Source organism: Pongo abelii, chromosome 4, assembly GCF_028885655.2.
Source record: "Pongo abelii isolate AG06213 chromosome 4, NHGRI_mPonAbe1-v2.0_pri, whole genome shotgun sequence".
Lineage (NCBI taxonomy): Eukaryota > Metazoa > Chordata > Mammalia > Primates > Hominidae > Pongo > Pongo abelii.
The window spans coordinates 42,400,125-42,417,550 of NC_071989.2; the positions used below are offsets into that span (position 1 = coordinate 42,400,125).

General features: G+C 40.0%; 1 protein-coding gene across 3 annotated transcripts in view; it reads left to right on the forward strand.

The window, feature by feature from the left end:
• Window positions 1-17,426, forward strand: part of FBXO4 (F-box protein 4) — a 362,228-nt gene that overhangs the window by 185,828 nt on the left and 158,974 nt on the right. The window contains exon 6 of one of the 3 annotated variants that reach the window (XM_054555524.2): window positions 14,538-15,952. The exons of 1 other annotated variant lie outside the window; for it this stretch is intronic. In XM_054555524.2, the coding sequence (XP_054411499.1) occupies window positions 14,538-14,581 (44 nt within the window). In that variant the 3' untranslated portion in view covers window positions 14,582-15,952. Of the gene's footprint in view, window positions 1-14,537; window positions 15,953-17,426 lie in introns of those variants that run through there. One more of the 3 variants, XM_054555523.2, reaches the window with a different exon arrangement.

Sequence of the window (17,426 nt, forward strand, 5' to 3'; positions counted from 1 at the left end):
GTATCCTTCCTATTCATATAAGTGAGGAAAAAGGTGTCACTCTTCCAACCCTGGAGATCCCTTCCCTCCCTCAGGGTATGACCCTCCACTTCATTTTTGGGGCATAACATCTTTATAAGACACAGGTAAGGTCCCAATACTAACAGGAGAATTCTTAGGACTCTAATATGTTTTTGAGAATGCATTGGTAAGGGCCACTAAATCCGATTTTTCTCAGTCCTCTTTGTGGTCTAGGAAGACAGGCAAGGGTGCAGGTTTTTGAGAATGCATCAGTAAGGGCCACTAAATCTGACCTTCCTTGGTCTTCCTTGTGGTCTGGGAGGAAAACTAGTGTTTCTGCTGCTGCGTCGGTGAACACAACTATTCCAATCAGCAGGGTCCAGGGACCATTGCAGGTTTTTGGGCAGGGGTTATTTCTGCTGCTGCATCGGTGAGCACAACTATTCTGATCGGCAGGGTCAGGACAAAACAAAAAAAAACCACAGGAGGTTTTGTCTTTCAGATGAGAAACACTCAGGCATCAACAGGCTCACCCTTGAAATGCATCCTAAGCCATTGGGACCAATTTGACCCACAAACGCTGAAAAAGAGGCAGCTCATTTTTTTCTGCACTATGGCCTGGCCTGGCCCTGATATTCTCTCTGTGATGGGGAAAAATGGCCACCTGAGGAAGAATAAATTGCAATACTATCCTGCAGCTTGACCTTTTCTGTAAGAGGGAAGGCAAATGGAATGAAATACCTTATGTCCAAGCTTTCTTTTCATTGAAGGAGAATACACAAATATGCAAAGCTTACAATTTACATCCCACAGGAGGACCTCTAAGCTTACCCCCATATCCTAGCCTCCCTATGTCTCCGCTCCCTATTAATGATAAGCCTCCTCTAATCTGCCCTGCCAAGAAGGAAATAAGCAAAGAAATCTCCAAAGGCCCACAAAAACTCCTGGGCTATCGGTTAAGTCCCCTTCAAGCTGTAGAGGGAGAGGAATTTGGCCCAATCTGGGTACATATCCCCTGCTCCCTGTCTGATTTAAAGCAGATCAAGGCAGACCTGGGGAAGTTTTCAGATGATCCTGATAGGTACATAGATGTCCTAAGGGGTCTAGGGCAAACCTTCGACCTCACTTGGAGAGATGTCATGCTACTGTTAGATCAAACCATGGCCTTTAATGAAAAGAATGTGGCTTTAGCTGCAGCCCGAGAGTTTGGAGATACCTGGTATCTTAGTCAAGTAAATGATAGAATGACAGCCAAAGAAAGGGACAAATTCCCTACCAGTCAGCAAGCTGTCCCCAGTATGAATCCCCACTGGGACCTTGACTCAGATCATGGGGACTGGAGTCATAAACATCTGTTGATTTGTGTTCTAGAAGGACTAAGGAGAATTAGGGAAAAGCCCATGAATTATTCAATGATGTCCACCATAACTCAGGCAAAGGAAGAAAATCCCTCTGCCTTCCTCGAGCAGCTATGAGAGGCCTTAAGGAAATATACTTCCCTGTGACCCAACTCCCTCAAGGGGCAAGCACCAGCTCATGTCATCACCCTCACTTAGCCCTGGGTTTGTTTAACCATTGAGGGCCAGGAAATTGACTTCCTCTTGGACACTGGCATGGCCTTCTCAGTGTTAATCTCCTGTCCTGGACTACTGTCCTCAAGATCCATTACCATCCAAGGAATCCGGGGACAGCCTGTAACCAGGTATTTCTCCCACCTCCTCAGTTGTAACTGGGAGACTTTGCTCTTTTCACGTGCCTTTCTTGTTATGCCTGAAAGTCCCACACCCTTATTACGGAAGGATATATTGGCCAAAGCTGAAGCTATTATCTACATGAATATGGGGAAAAAGTTACCCATTTATTGTCCCCTACTTGAGGAGGGAATCAACCCTGAAGTATGGGCATTGGAAGGACAATTTGGAAGGGCAGAAAATGCCTGCTCAATCCAAATCAGGCTAAAAGACACCATCACTTTTCCCTATCGAAGGCAATATCCCTTAAGGCCTAAAGCTCATAAAGGATTACAGGATATTTTAAACATTTAAAAGCTCAAGGCTTAGTAAGGAAATGCAGCAGTCCCGGCAATACCCCAATTCTAGGAGTACAAAAAACAAAAGGTCAGTGGAGACTAGTGCAAGATCTTAGACTCATCAATGAGGCAGTAATTCCTCTATATCCAGTTGTACCCAACCCTATACCCTGCTCTCTCAAATACCAGAGAAAGTAGAATGGTTCATGGTTCTGGACCTAAGGGATGCCTTCTTCTGTATTCCCCTGCACTCTGACTCCCAGTTTCTCTTTGCCTTTGAGGATCCCACAGACCGCATGTCCCAACTTACGTGGATGGTCTTGCCCCAGGGGTTTAGGGATAGCCGTCACCTGTTTGGTCAGGCACTGGCCCAGGATCTAGGCCACTTCTCAAGTCCAGGCACTCTGGTCCTTCAGTATGTGGATGATTTACTTTTGGCTATCGGTTCGGAAGCCTCATGCCAGCAGGCTACTCTAGATTTCTTGAACTTTCTAGCTAATCAAGGGTACAAGGTGTCTAGGTTGAAGGCCCAGCTTGGCCTACAGCAGGTCAAATATCTAGGCCTAATCTTAGCCAGAGGGATCAGGGCCCTCAGCAAGGAATGAATACTGCCTATACAGGCTTATCCTCACCCTAAGACATTAAAACAGTTGCAGGGGTTCCTTGGAATCACTGGCTTTTGCCGACCATGGATCCCCAGATACAGCAAGAGAGTCAGGCACCTCTATATTCGAATCAAGGAAACCCAGAGGGCAAATACTCATCTAGTAGAATGGGAACCAGAGGTAGAAACAGCCTTCAAAACCTTAAAGCAGGCCCTAGTACAAGCTCCAGCTTTAAGCCTTCTGACAGGACAAAACTTCTCTTTATACGTCACAGAGAGAGCAGGGATAGCTCTTGGAGTCCTTACACAGACTTGTGGGACAATCCCACAACCAGTGGCATACTTAAGTAAGTAAATTGATGTAGTAGAAAAAGCTGGCCTCACTGTTTAAGGGTAGTTGCAGCAGTGGCCGTCTCAGTGTCAGAGGCTATCAAAATAATACAAGGAAGGGATCTCACTGTCTGGACTACTCATGATGTAAATGGCTTACTAGGTGCCAAAGAAAGTTTATGGCTATCAGACAACCACCTGCTTAGATACCAGGTGCTACTCCTTGAGGGACTGGTGCTTCAAATACACACATGTGCGGCCCGTGGCCCTGCCACTTTTCTCCCAGAGGATGGGGAAACCAATCGAGCATAACTGCCAATAAATTATAGTCCAGACTTATGCCGCCCAAGATGATCTCTTAGAAGTCCCCTTAGCTAATCCTGACCTTAACCTATATACCAATGGAAATTCATTTGTGGAACATGGGACACAAAGGGCAGGTTATGCCATAATTAGTGATGTAACCATACTAGAAAGTAAGCCTCTTCCCCTAGGGACCAGTGCCCAGTTAGCAGAATTAGTGGCACTTAGCTGAGCCTTAGAACTGGGAAATGGAAGAAGAATAAATGTGTATACAGATAGCAAGTATGCTTATCTAATCCTACATGCCCATGCTGCAATATGGAAAGAAAGGGAGTTCCTAACCTCGGGGGGAACCCCCATTGAGTATCAGAAGGAAACCATGGAGTTATTGCATGCAGTGCAAAAACCCAAGGAGGTGGCAGTCTTACACTGCTGAAGCCATCAAAAGGGGAAGGAGAGGGCAGAACAGCAGCATAAACGGCTGGCAGAGGCAGGGAAAGACCAGCAGAAAGGAAAGAGAGAAAGAGACAGAAAGTCAGAGAAAGAGAGAGAGAGGAAGAAACAGAGAGACAAAGAGAAGGAGACAGAGGAAGAGACAGAGAGACAGAAAGTCAGAAGGAAAGAGAGGAAGAGAAAAAGGGGGAGTCAGAGAGAAAGTCAGAAAGAAAGAGAGAGACAGACAAACAGGAGTCAAAGAAAGAGAGAAAGAAAAGCAGTGAAGAAAAAACAGTGTACCCTATTCCTTTAAAAGCCAGGGTAAATTTCTGTCTACCCCGCCAAGGCATATTCTTCTTACATGGAACTTCAACCGATATCTGCCTCTAAGACAGATTACAAGAAATAACTAAATCTATCCTTACTCTACAATCCCAAATAGATTCTTTGGCAGCAGCGACTATCCAAAACCGCCTAGGCCTAGACCTCCTCACGGCTGAGAAAGGAGGACTCTGCACCTTCTTAGGGGAAGAGTGTTGTTTTTACACTGACCAGTCAGGGATAGTATGAGATGCTGCCTGGCATTTACAGGAAAAGGCTTCTGAAATCAGACAATGCCTTTCAAACTCTTATACCAACCTCTGGAGTTGGGCAACACAGCTTCTCCCCTTTCTAGGTCCCATGGCAGCCATCTTGCTGTTACTCACCTTTGGGCCTTGTATCTTTAACCTTCTTGTTAAATTCATTTCCTCTAGAATCAAGGCCATCAAGCTACAGATGGTCTTACAAATGGAACCCCAAATGAGTTCAACTAACAACTTCTACCGAGGACCCCTGGACCAACCCATGTGCCCTTCCACTGGCCTAAAGAGTTGCCCTCTGGAGGGCATTACAACTGCAGGGCCCCTTCTTTGCCCCTATCCAGCAGGAAGTAGCTAAGTGGTCATTGGCCAAATTCCCAACAGCAGTTGGGGTGTCCTGTTTAGAGGGGGGATTGAGACATGAAGCTGGCTGGGCTTCTGGGTCAGGTGGGGACTTGCAGAACTTTTCTGTCTAGCTAAAGAATTGTAAATGCACCAATCAGCACTCTGTGTCTAGCTAAAGGTTTGTAAACACACCAATCAGCACTCTGTCAAAACGGACCAATCAGCACTCTGTAAAACAGACCAATCAGCACTCTGTAAAATGGACCAATCAACTCTCTGTAAAATGGACCAATCAGCAGGATGTGGCTGGGGCTAAATAAGGGAATAAAAGCAGACCACCCAAGCCAGCAGAAGCAACCTGCTGGGGTCCCCTTCCATGGTATGGGAGCATTGTTCTTTCACTCTTCACAATAACTCTTGCTGCTGCTCACTCTTTGGGTCCATTCCACCTTTATGAGCTGTAACACTCACTGCAAAGGTCTGCAGCTTCACTCCTGAAGCCAGCGAGACCATGAACCCACGAGGAGGAATGAACAACTCCAGACATGCCACCTTTAAGAGCTGTAACACTCACTGCAAAGGTCTGCAGCTTCACTACTGAAGTCAGCCTGAGACCACAAACCCACCAGAAGGAATAAACTCCAGACACGTCCAAACATCAGAAGGAACAAACTCTGGACATGCCATCTTTAAGAACTGTACCACTCACCACGAGGGTCTGCGGCTTCATTCTTTAAGTCAGCGAGACCAAGAACCCACCAATTCCTGACACATTAATAGGATACATAACTTTGAAATATGAAATAGAGATTTATAAGCCTAGAGGTTGAATGGATTAGCTTGAAATTTGTTTTCTTCCATCATTGACATGGAACCATTTCTAAGAAAAATAGATACTTGAAGCTTATGGATAGGACAGGAATATAAAAATTTATATTTCTAACTTCTGGAGTATGTGATAGATTTTAGAGCTGAGAGGCTTAGTGCAACGGGAAGAGTGCCACACTCTTCAGGTAAATGTAGCTTGAAGATGAGGCCCCTGAGGCATAGTCCTTGCAAAAAAAAGATGCCTCTTTCACATCTTGAAAACACGTTCTAAATATTTAGAGGCCAAAGATGTGAAAAGAACAGAGACAAAATAGATTATCTGTGCCACCATCTACTGCTTTTAGTAACTTGAAACACAAATTTTGTCTAACTACAAAATACATAGCTAAGCAAGTCTTGCTTTTCTTTTTCTGACTTTCTTTAAAATTGTGTTAGAAGAGAACATCTCTTACTATGCACTCTAATGGAGCCTGGTGGAAAAACGAAACCTGGTGGAAAGATGCTGAAGAATATAAATAGTATTTATTTGACTTAGAAAAATTAATATATGGTCCCCATGAAGTTTAAAAGTAATAGAGCATAAATACTAGAAGAAAAAGTCAGTGCCTTCTTTATTTTGCAAGTGAGGATACATATTAAGTATGTATTGATATCTCAAAAAACTTGATTTCCTGAGAACATCAGAAATGTAAACAAATAATGTAAAGCATGATGAAAATACATGATGTAATTGATTGAAAATAAATCAGTGTTGTAATTTGCTAACATTGCACTTGTATTTTATAGGGAAAATATCTCTTTATCCATGATGGCAATCATCAAAATGTCCTTACTCATTAATGATAAAGTATATATTGGCATATGTAGACATGGAAAGCAGGTTCTTGATGAATTGCATGTTCAATATATTGAAAGTAGATAAATACGGTGATTTAAAAAAATGAAAAAAAATTTCTAGATTACCAAACTGTAAGTTCTAAGGAACACTGAGAAGTCATATAACCCCTGCCTTTAGAATGGATGTTACTTAAAATAGTCTCAGAGAGCGACACTCCTGCTATAGTTCCACAATTACTGAAGCAGATATCATAATTCCCTTCAATCAGAAAATCCTCCATGTTCTAATGAGTTATGAACAGGATATGTGCATAAAGCCATTTATTCTTAAAGATAATCATATAATTTCTATCCCAAAGTAAAATAATATTAATGAATAATGATAATGAAATGTTATTTCCTATAAAATTCTTCCATATACTTGTTAGGGTTATTTTATCCTCATAAAAGCCCAGCATGGCAATTACACTTTCCTTGTTTTACATTTGGAATGCCCAACAGTTGGTGAGGGCTTAAGTCATTGGCTTTGGAGACAAAGGGTGGATAGGTTAATCACATACTTGCCCATGAGAAATAATAAGGAGTCTTCTATTCCAGTTGTGGAATGGTGTTTGGCAACACTTGTTTTTAACTCTCCTAGGATGAGTTATTTTAAGATAGAAAATATAATTTTTGTTTTTAAGTAGGTAGCCCGTTATGTAACTGACATTATCCTAGGTATTTTACATATTATGCTATTCATTTACTCAGTGATCCTTCCCTGTGATTAAAGCAAGCTGATATAATTTCAATAATACTTGTGCCCCTGAAATCGCAAATGAGAGGTTAGATACAGCCAATGCCTAAAACACATAGGTTTGAGGCATAGATAATTTGATGAACAAAAGCTTTTAAAGAGATTGCAAATCCAGTGGCTTGCAGCTGTGCACAAGTTTACTATGAGATTGTGTAAAAACATCAAAATAATTCATTTCCACAATGTTCCCTTTATCCGAATTTGCTTTCATGTTTCAGAGAAGGCAATTAACACAGAGATACAGAAATTGCCTGTGAGTTGGCAGCTGTCCTATCCTTTGAGCCAATTAATTGTTGCTGTTTTTTTTTTAAAGGCATTTGATTAAGATTCATCCTTCACAAACATCAAGTTGGAACAGCCACTTTATTCATATCCAAGTCATCCATTCAAAGAGACACTTTAGATGGAGAGGATTTATTCTTTATTTTTTTATTGTTAGTTAACATGAATTGGTGTCATTGATGTTTAGCTCAAAAGAGACATTTTTTCTTAAATAAAGAAATGTTATTTTATCACTTTAAATCATGAGTAGGTTTCATTCATAAAATTTTACTACTTAAAAAAATAAAAGAAAACCTTAAAGTTCAATGGAGAATAAGCCTCTTAAAGTAGGGGCTGAACTATGAGAGAAAACCAGTAATTGTTTTAATTCACTGATTAAGCAAAGGTAGTGTATTCCAGTGGGAAGAAGCTAATTGTTGAGCAATTTTTAAAAAAATTTTTGAGATAAACCACCACAACTATGGCAATCTCTGAAACTGGCAAAATTTATACAATTTTACAAAAGAAATAATTTCAGAATCCTTTTAGTGCAACTCCTCCCAAATATAGTATATAAACTGAGGGGGCTAGTGTGTTCAGTATAACATCATAGGGTATATGAATTTTCCAAAAGAAATTTTAAACTATTTTCATTTTGTTGATCACATCTAGTGTAATATAAGCATACTGGGGACTATGAGAGGGCCTTCTATAAAGATCCCTAGTTTCAGTGGTCATATTTGCATTTCTGTTTTTGATAGTATGCTCAGCCAAGAAATCTTAAATGATATCACAGTGCATGCCATTAATAAATGTGTCATGGAAGATTAAACTGATAAAATTAGTAGGAGCACTGAATCTTTATGAGGCACACAAAACAGATATACCACACTAAACCCATATTTCCAATATAAACAGGTACCTTCCATGAATTTGGTTTTGCACATTATTAACTTGCAACAATTAGTTAGCAGTTAAGTATGGAGATGGAAGATACCTCTGATGAAAAATACTTCTGTTCTGAGTTCAGTAAAATATTAGCTAGATACCATTTAATACATATTTCAATAAATCGACAATGCTTATTACCAAGTAACAGAGAAAGATTTAAAATATTTTCAAGTGAAAACTTACTACTACTGCCATTAGAGAATTTTTTGCTAGCTGAGTTTTAGTTAAGAATGAGAGCTGATAGTCCTATACTAGCCAAAAAAAGCCTTGAAGTTATTAATGACATTTTGTGTTTAACACTTAAACAATACCGAGTGTGCTCTGAATTTGTATAGTTGAAGATAAAATACAGTAACAGACTAAATACAGAAACAAGCCCTGGGCTGTATCTTTTTGTTTTTGAATTCAACATCAGTCATCTAGCTCCAGAAATAAAACAAATGTATCACATTAATGTTGTAAATTTAAATTTTATTTTGGCATTGGTTAATTTAGTTGATAAGTTTGCTTTGCTTTTATAGTTTTATTAGAGCTAATCACATAACGAATCTACAAACACTTTTAAATGGAGTATCTTTCATTAATATTAAAATACAAGTGATTTTAGTCAACAGCAAGAGTCTAGAAGAAATGTTTTCCTTTTAAAGGCATCTGTAGCTGAAAAAGGCTTGTCTACCAACGATTCATTTGCTCCCTGTTGTCCATGGGTTTTCCTACAAACAGAGACATAAAACTGGATTCTTATGCAAACGATTTATTGAGGAAGTGATTTCAGGAGAGGGGGAGTGAAAAGAGAATGATGGAGCAGGGGGAGGAGGTAAGCAAGGATGTGGTCGCAGCTGGAGACCAGCTGGAACCAATCTGGTCCACGGGAAGCTACGGAACATGAATTCCACCATAGTTTTCCCAGTGTCAGCAGGGGTTGCAGGCTGGGGTGATTTTAGAGGTTCCCATTAAAAGAAGGGAAATGACTGTGAGCCTCTTACAGCTGCTAAGGCGTGGGAACTGGGGATAGGCGTTCCCGTTTAGTATGGTGAATCTGGGCAGAGCAACAATAAGGCCTCTTGTAGTATCCACCTTGCAATTCTCAGATCCACCTGCCTCTCAAATTGTTAACTCCATCTAGGCACAGATTTTCCAGGTTTATGAAATGTAAATTTTCTGGGAAAACTTACAAGGAGATTATTTAGATAAACTACATTTCTTGCTGCTGCAATTGACTGGTTCTTAGATAGTCATAACCTATCTCCTCTACCTCCCGTTCTTGACTGCCCTCTCCCTTGGCTAGCACCGCTACTGGACTAATTGGCTTCCCCTGTGGCATCTGAGGCTCTGGTTATCATACCTTTACCAGTTTATGGTTACTAGAGCTGCTCATTATAGTAAAATTGGTCATGGAAATACAAAAAATAGTCCAGTGAACTACCTTGCTTGCATTAGATGGCAGTAGCTCTACCTCTTCCTACTGAGCAGGGTCAATTACCCCTGCCAGTTGAGAAACTATTTTTTGTCTGATGACCTACTGTTTTGAGGAGCCCAAAGTAATCAGGAATCAGCCAGAGCTTTATTGGGATTTTCCGTGTCTCCTGATAGAATAATCCACTCTTATTAGAAAACCAGGACAAGCAGAGCCTGAAAGCAGGAGCAAGGAAACAAAAATTTCCTGAGTGGGTGTCTGGGAGGAATGATGAGTGGAACCACTCTTACTTTCACCCTTTGGATTTCTTGCATTCTACTTACTGTAGATAGCACTATTTAGTGTCTTTGGTTTAGGGTAAATACTTCATCCTGAAGGATAAGGCATATACTGCTTCCTTGCAAAGTGACTTCTTTGAGATGGAGCTTCAATCAAGCACTAAAGGCTTCCCACTACCCTATCAAGGCATAAGCTTCTGAGTGATTTAATATATGGTGGGATCAATAAATAGATCCCATGGCTATATGCTGCCACTGAACATCTTTTGCCATAAATTTTATCTTTATGGCAATGCTATTTGTGTGAAATGATAGATCAGAAACTCTGAGTCCTTGGAGTGGTGACAGTTGGGCAGTGTGGTCAGGGACTGGCAGTTGATTGACAGTCTGGATGAAGTATTGTTCCTTGCAATGAAGAAGGGGTTCTGGGTAATCAACTTGCCACCAAATGACTTATGGGTCTCTTTGAAGAATGATACTGTGTTCTCACTGTTGCTATCTGTTGCTAGCATATTGGACATTCAATGGTGGCAGCAGTTGGTCAGCTGTCATGAGAGGGAACCCATGCTGTTTGGGTCCTTACATGGCTCTTACCTCAACTAGAATTGCTTCTCTGTTCTAGAGCCCATTGCACAAGCAGAGTTGGCAAGAACAGATGCTGGCTGCCATCTACTGGCCAAGTCATTTTGTCAACTTTATAATTTAGTTTCTCTTCCATGATGAATTCCCTTTTGTGAACAATGAATTATGACACAAAGATCATTATGTATTGCATTCACTTTCACAGTTCCATCCCAATGCTTCTTTCTCAGACATCCTTGTCCCTAACCTAATATTTTTCCTTTCAGGTCTCTAACCAACCATACAAGCTATTTATAATGTTCATGAGTCAATTTTTACCCTTACTGTAAAATACTTCTTTGTCTTCTCAAAGTAAATGACAAGATGCACTGCTTAAGTTCCTTCCAGTGGAAGATTTTTCACTCATCACTGTCTTCAGCGCCATCCCTGGGTGGAATGTGGCATAATAGCAGTTCATTTTCAGCTCGTACCCACATACCAAGACAAGCCACCTTTGAACCAACCTCAGGCTTTTTTTCTGTACTACCAGATCTAAATAAAATCTGTTTGTGATCCTTTTTTCTTTTATTCTGGTACGTATGGAAAAGAATGCTTTCTCAGATCAGTGGGCATATACTACATAATAAGAATTTGTATTAATGTGGTCTGGTAAATATATCACAACTGGCATAGCAACTGCAGTTGGAGCTACAGTTGGTTAAATTCCAGTAGTCCTTTGTTATGTTTTGATCTATAGAATTTTTGCAGGAACTACATTGGTGAAGTAAGTGATGGAAATGATGGGGATCATCACCCCTGCATGTTGGCCTTTCCCACTGTATTAGTTCACTCTCTCATTGTTTTAAAGAAATATCTGAGACTGAGTAATTTATAAAGAAATGAATTTTAATTGGCTCAAGGTTCTGAAGGATGTACAGGAAGCATGAGGCTGGCATCTGCTCAGCTTCTAAGGAGGCCTCAGGAAACTTGCAATTATGTTGGAAGGTAAAGAGTGACGAGGCATGTCACATGGCCAGAGCAGGAAAAAAGTAGGGGGAGGTGCTAAAAGTGAAGGTGAAGGTAGACCAACTGAGACTGGATCCATGATTAGCTTTTTCCCCTCCCAACCACCCTTTTTGCTTCACTTTTAAACAGCCAGATCTCATGAGACCTCTCTCACCATCACGAGGACAACACCAGTGATATAGTGCTAAACCATTCATGAGAAATCTGCCCCCATTATCCAACCACTTCCCACCAGGCCCCCCTCCAACACTGGGAATTACATTTCAACATGAGATTTAGGTAGGGACACACATCAAAACTATGTCGCCCACAATAAATGCTATTACTCTATAGGTTATGGCACCAATATGGGAATTCTGCCAATGGTTAAGGATATTTATTCTGATCATATGTTCAGAAACCAGAAAAATAACAGCTGGGTAGAATTATGAAATAGACCTGAACAAGGGCTCTATTGATTATCAGAGAATTACCTGAGACAGGGTAATTTATAAAGAAAAGAAGTTGAATTGACGTTACAGTTCCACAGGCTATAAGGAAAGCATGGCAGGGAGGCCTCAGAAAAATTACAATCATGGCAGAAGGCAAAGGGGAAACAAGCACATCTTACCACAGCAGAGCAGGAGAGAGAGAACCAAGAGGGAAGTGCTACACACTTTTAAACAACCATATCTCATGAGGACTCACTCACTATCATGGGAATAGCAAGGGGGAAATCCACCTCCATCATCCAATCACCTCCCACCAAGTCCTTCCCCCAATATTGGAAATTACAATTCAACATGAAATTTGGGTACAGAGCCAAACCATATCACAGAGTAACATATGTTCTTACTACAGTGGGGGCCATAGTAGTTCCTTGGGCCTTCTGGTATCAATGTCAAAATGCTGTATTCAACAGATTTCTAAAGATCTTAGTATTTCCCTTTCCTAGTACAACTATTCAAGTAAATGATCTTAGATACCTTTAAATCTCTGCCTTGTCACATAATGTGGAAATTTCATCCTACTTATGGGTCTTGAGGTCACTAGGAAAGGTGGGAGCAGATGTTGAGAAGGGCAAGCATTGTCTTATTAGGCACATACCTCAGGTAAAGTCTCTGGAATGTCTTCAAACAAGATGAAAGCTTGTATTTTCTAGCAAAAATTAGTGCACACATTCTACGAGCCTAGAGGTTGCAAAAAATCTGAAGGTTCAAGATTTTGGTGCATCTATCCAGGTATTCCTACCTCAGGTTTCAACTTCTTCCTTATCAGAGCCCAGAATGCTGCATAGGAGACTTGCATAGCCTGAGAATTCAGCCATCTTTGATATTCTGACACTTTTATGAGAAGTATTGTGCCTAGTGTTTAGCTCTGTCTTCCCTTGGCTGAAAGAGATGGAATTATCTTTAAATGCTGCCAAAGAGGCCTCCAATTCTCACATTTTATTTTATATAATAATTAATTAATAGATCTGAGCTGGCCATTTCCTCTCTTTAATCTATCAGTGTCACTTAGCAGCATTGAAATGTTTCCAAAAGTCTTTATAGCTACTATTTCCTCAGCATATCTCAAAAGCCAGATACACCTATAGGTGAATGGTATTGTACCTGCATTCCACTCCAATTCACCACAGGTGAAAGCCTTAGTGATTGGATCACTGCAGATGCCAGGGTCTGGCAATTCTCCACCTGCCATTGAGGCTGGGGTGTTAATTACTATACAGCTGTCAAAGATCTTATCCCCTGATATGGTTTGGCTGTGTCACCACCCAAATCTTATCTTGAATTATAGCTCTTATAATTCTCACATGTTGTGGTGGAGGGTGGGGGGGGAGGGTGGTGGCACGAACTAGTGGGAGGTAATTGCATCATGGGGGTGAGTTTTTCCTGTGCTGTTCTCTTGATAGTAAATAAGTCTCAAGAGATCTGATGGTTTCATGAGGGGGAGTGTCCCTGCACAAGCTGTCTCTTTGCCTGCTGTCATCCATGTAAGATGTGACTTGCTCTTCCTTGCATTCTGCCATGATTGCAAGGCCTCCCCAGCCATGTGGAACTGTGAGTCCATTAAACCTCTTTCCTGTATAATTACCCAGTCTCAGGTATGTCTTTATTAGCAGCGTGAGAACAGACTAATACATCCCCAGAAGCCCATCCTTAGAGTAAGCTTCCTAGGACAAATTATGGTACACACTCTTTTAGGTTGGGTTCTTCAGATTGAGTTTCCTAGAAACAGAGCCTGAGGTGAAGATTTGTGTGCAAGTGATTTACTGATGGAGTACTTCCAGGAAAAACTGGAATGAGAAAAGCTGACAAAGGTAGGTGGGGAAAGCTAATCGTGGATCCAGTCTTAGCTGGAGTCTACCTTCAGCTTGATTCCACGGGGAACTTCAGCATGACTTTCACCATAGAGTTGGTCTCACTTTGAATCAAAGGGCCTGACTTCTGTATGCCAATATCAGTCAGTCATTGTGTGTTGCCCCTGGGCAATGGGGAAAACCTGCCAGGCAAATCGTTTCCATTTAGCTGGAGGCAATTCTGAAAAAAGGGGGACAGCTATGAGCTCTTACAACCAACATCTACAGCAGCCAAGGGATGAGCTCACCAGCCTCATGGTGAAATTTAGGACAGCAACAGATTCCACCACTTGTCCTTATTTTTTTTCTCCCTTTAGTTAGGCTGAGATATGTGACTATTTCTAGCCTATGAAATGCACATATTTCCAATCTTTCTATTTCTGCTGCAATAATTAGGAATGTACATGTTACAGTTTTATCTATGAGATGATGGAACCTCCATCATCCTGGGTCCTTAAGTGACTATATGGAGCTCAGACCCATAGAAATCACCGATAGACATGAAACATAAATGAGAAACAAAATCTTGTGTTAATGTTCTAAAGTTTGTAAATAAATTTACTATTGCATTATAACTCAGCCTATAATGTCTAACACATGGTTTATCTATTAATTAGATTCAAGAAAGATTACCCTGGAACCACCTCTACTTTGCAGATGAGGAAACTGAGGCCCAAGGATGTCATGTGATTAGCCTGAGAATGAACTAACGGAAGAACCAAGATTCAAATTCAGGCTTCTTAAATCTTCCTTACACCAGATCATAGGCACCAGGATTCCTCCATTACAATTTTTTAACCACTATGTGGATGGCAGAAGGAGTTTCAGCATAATTAAAACTTATTAATTCACTTACTCAACAGATATATATTGAGCACTTACTATTTGTTAAATATAGTTGTAAGTGCTGGGGATATGGCCACCAATGAGACCAAGTCTCTAATCTCATGGAGCGTACCTTTTAATAGATACTGAATCAGATCCCATTGATTGGTGTTTTCCAAAACGAGTGATAAACTTTACTTTTAACACACTGTAAAAGTGTTGTTTCATATAAAATAAATTACCATTGTTGTTTTAAAGCAAAATCTGATACACTTATACAGTTATATTCATGGATATGACTCAAACTCTCAAATCTATTTTAGATGCTATCACACTTAAATATTGTGTTTCTATTTACTTTTCATTTATGCTCTCATCCCCAGTGAGGGCAAATTTTAAAGAAGATTTACCTTGATAAGTCATTGATATAAATTTAACCTAGAGCTTTACAGTATTTAATACATTTATCTGGTTTATGATTTTTCTATCTCAAATTTACTTAAAATTTTTTTACCATTACAGTTTATCAGTGGCTTTATTGGATATAACCTTGGCATTCTAGAGAATACATGTCACAAATTGACTGAAGGAAAAGATCTACCTACTAAAGTCTCATTTAAAAATTACCCAGGCTGCTCTTATATATGTGGCTGGCATTTCTTCCACCTCTCATCATTATCATTCCCTTATCACTTCCATCAATAGGCAATTAACATCTACAGAACTTTTTTTTTATTATTATTATACTTTAAGTTTTAGGGTACATGTGCACAATGTGCAGGTTAGTTACATATGTATACATGTGCCATGCTGGTGTGTTGCACCCATTAACTTGTCATTTAGCATTAGGTATATCTCCTAAAGCTATCCCTCCCCCCTCCCCCCACCCCACAACAGTCCCCAGATTGTGATGTTCCCCTTCCTGTGTCCATGTGTTCTCATTGTTCAATTCCCACCTATGAGTGAGAATATGCGGTGTTTGGTTTTTTGTCCTTGCGATAGTTTACTGAGAACTATGATTTCCAATTTCATCCATGTCCCTACAAAGGACATGAACTTATCATTTTTTATGGCTGCATAGTATTCCATGGTGTATATGTGCCACATTTTCTTAATCCAGTCTATCACTGTTGGACATTTGGGTTGGTTCCAAGTCTTTGCTATTGTGAATAGTGCCGCAATAAACATACGTGTGCATGTGTCTTTATAGCAGCATGATTTATAGTCCTTTGGGTATATACCCAGTAATGGGATGGCTGGGTCAAATGGTATTTCTTGTTCTAGATCCCTGAGGAATCACCACACTGACTTCAACAATAGTTGAACTAGTTTACAGTCCTACCAACAGCGTAAAAGTGTTCCTATTTCTCCACATCCTCTCCAGCACCTGTTGTTTCCTGACTTTTTAATGATTGCCATTCTAACTGGTGTGAGATGGTATCTCATTGTGGTTTTGATTTGCATTTCTCTGATGGCCAGTGATGATGAGCATTTTTTCATGTGTTTTTTGGCTGCATAAATGTCTTCTTTTGAGAAGTGTGACTTCAAACTATAATACAAGGCTACAGTAACCAAAACAGCATGGTACTGGTACCAGAACAGAGATATAGATCAATGGAACAGAACAGAGCCCTCAGAAATAACGCCGCATATCTACAACTATCTGATCTTTGACAAACCTGAGAAAAACAAGCAATGGGGAAAGGATTCCCTATTTAATAAATGGTGCTGGGAAAACTGGCTAGCCATATGTAGAAAGCTGAAACTGGATCCCTTCCTTACACCTTATACAAAAATTAATTCAAGATGGATTAAAGACTTAAACGTTAGACCTAAAACCATAAAAATCCTAGAAGAAAACCTAGGCATTACCATTGAGGACATAGGCATGGGCAAGGACTTCATGTCTAAAACACCAAAAGCAATGGCAACAAAGCCAAAATTGACAAATGGGATCTAATTAAACTAAAGAGCTTCTGCACAGCAAAAGAAACTACCATCAGAGTGAACAGGCAACCTACAAAATGGGAGAAAATGTTTGCAACCTACTCATCTGACAAAGGGGTAATATCCAGAATCTACAATGAACTCAAACAAATTTAAAAGAAAAAAACAAACAACCCTATCAAAAAGTGGGCAAAGGACATGAACAAACACTTCTCAAACATTTACAGAACTTTAAGTCAGCTACAAGCTGAGGAAAATGATAAGAAAAGCAGATATACTTACCGTTCTCATGGAGCTTACAGTCAAGTTATATAGATGGACATTAGTTGAATAGCCACACACCTAATGGAAAATGTAACTGGGGTGATCATTTTGGTCATGATTTTGAATATAATCATCACCATTGTTAGGAGCAGCAGTAAACATGAGAGGTGTTAAACACCATCTCTCATTTTCTGTAGTCTAAAGTATACATCTTTTCCAGATTTTAGCATTTCTGAAATAAAGATGCACCTTCCAGTTTATGGCATCTGGATGTTAAGATGTTTTAGAAATCATTTAGCCAACTTACTTCATTTGATATGAGCAATGAATGAAAAATCTAAGTCTCATGCAGCCCTTATACTAGGATGAAATCATTTGTTTAATTGGTAGTTATGTTTTTTCTTTCCTAGTGGTATATAAGAGTACATTTTTAAACAATGGTATCTTAGAATATATACAGTAGATGGAGG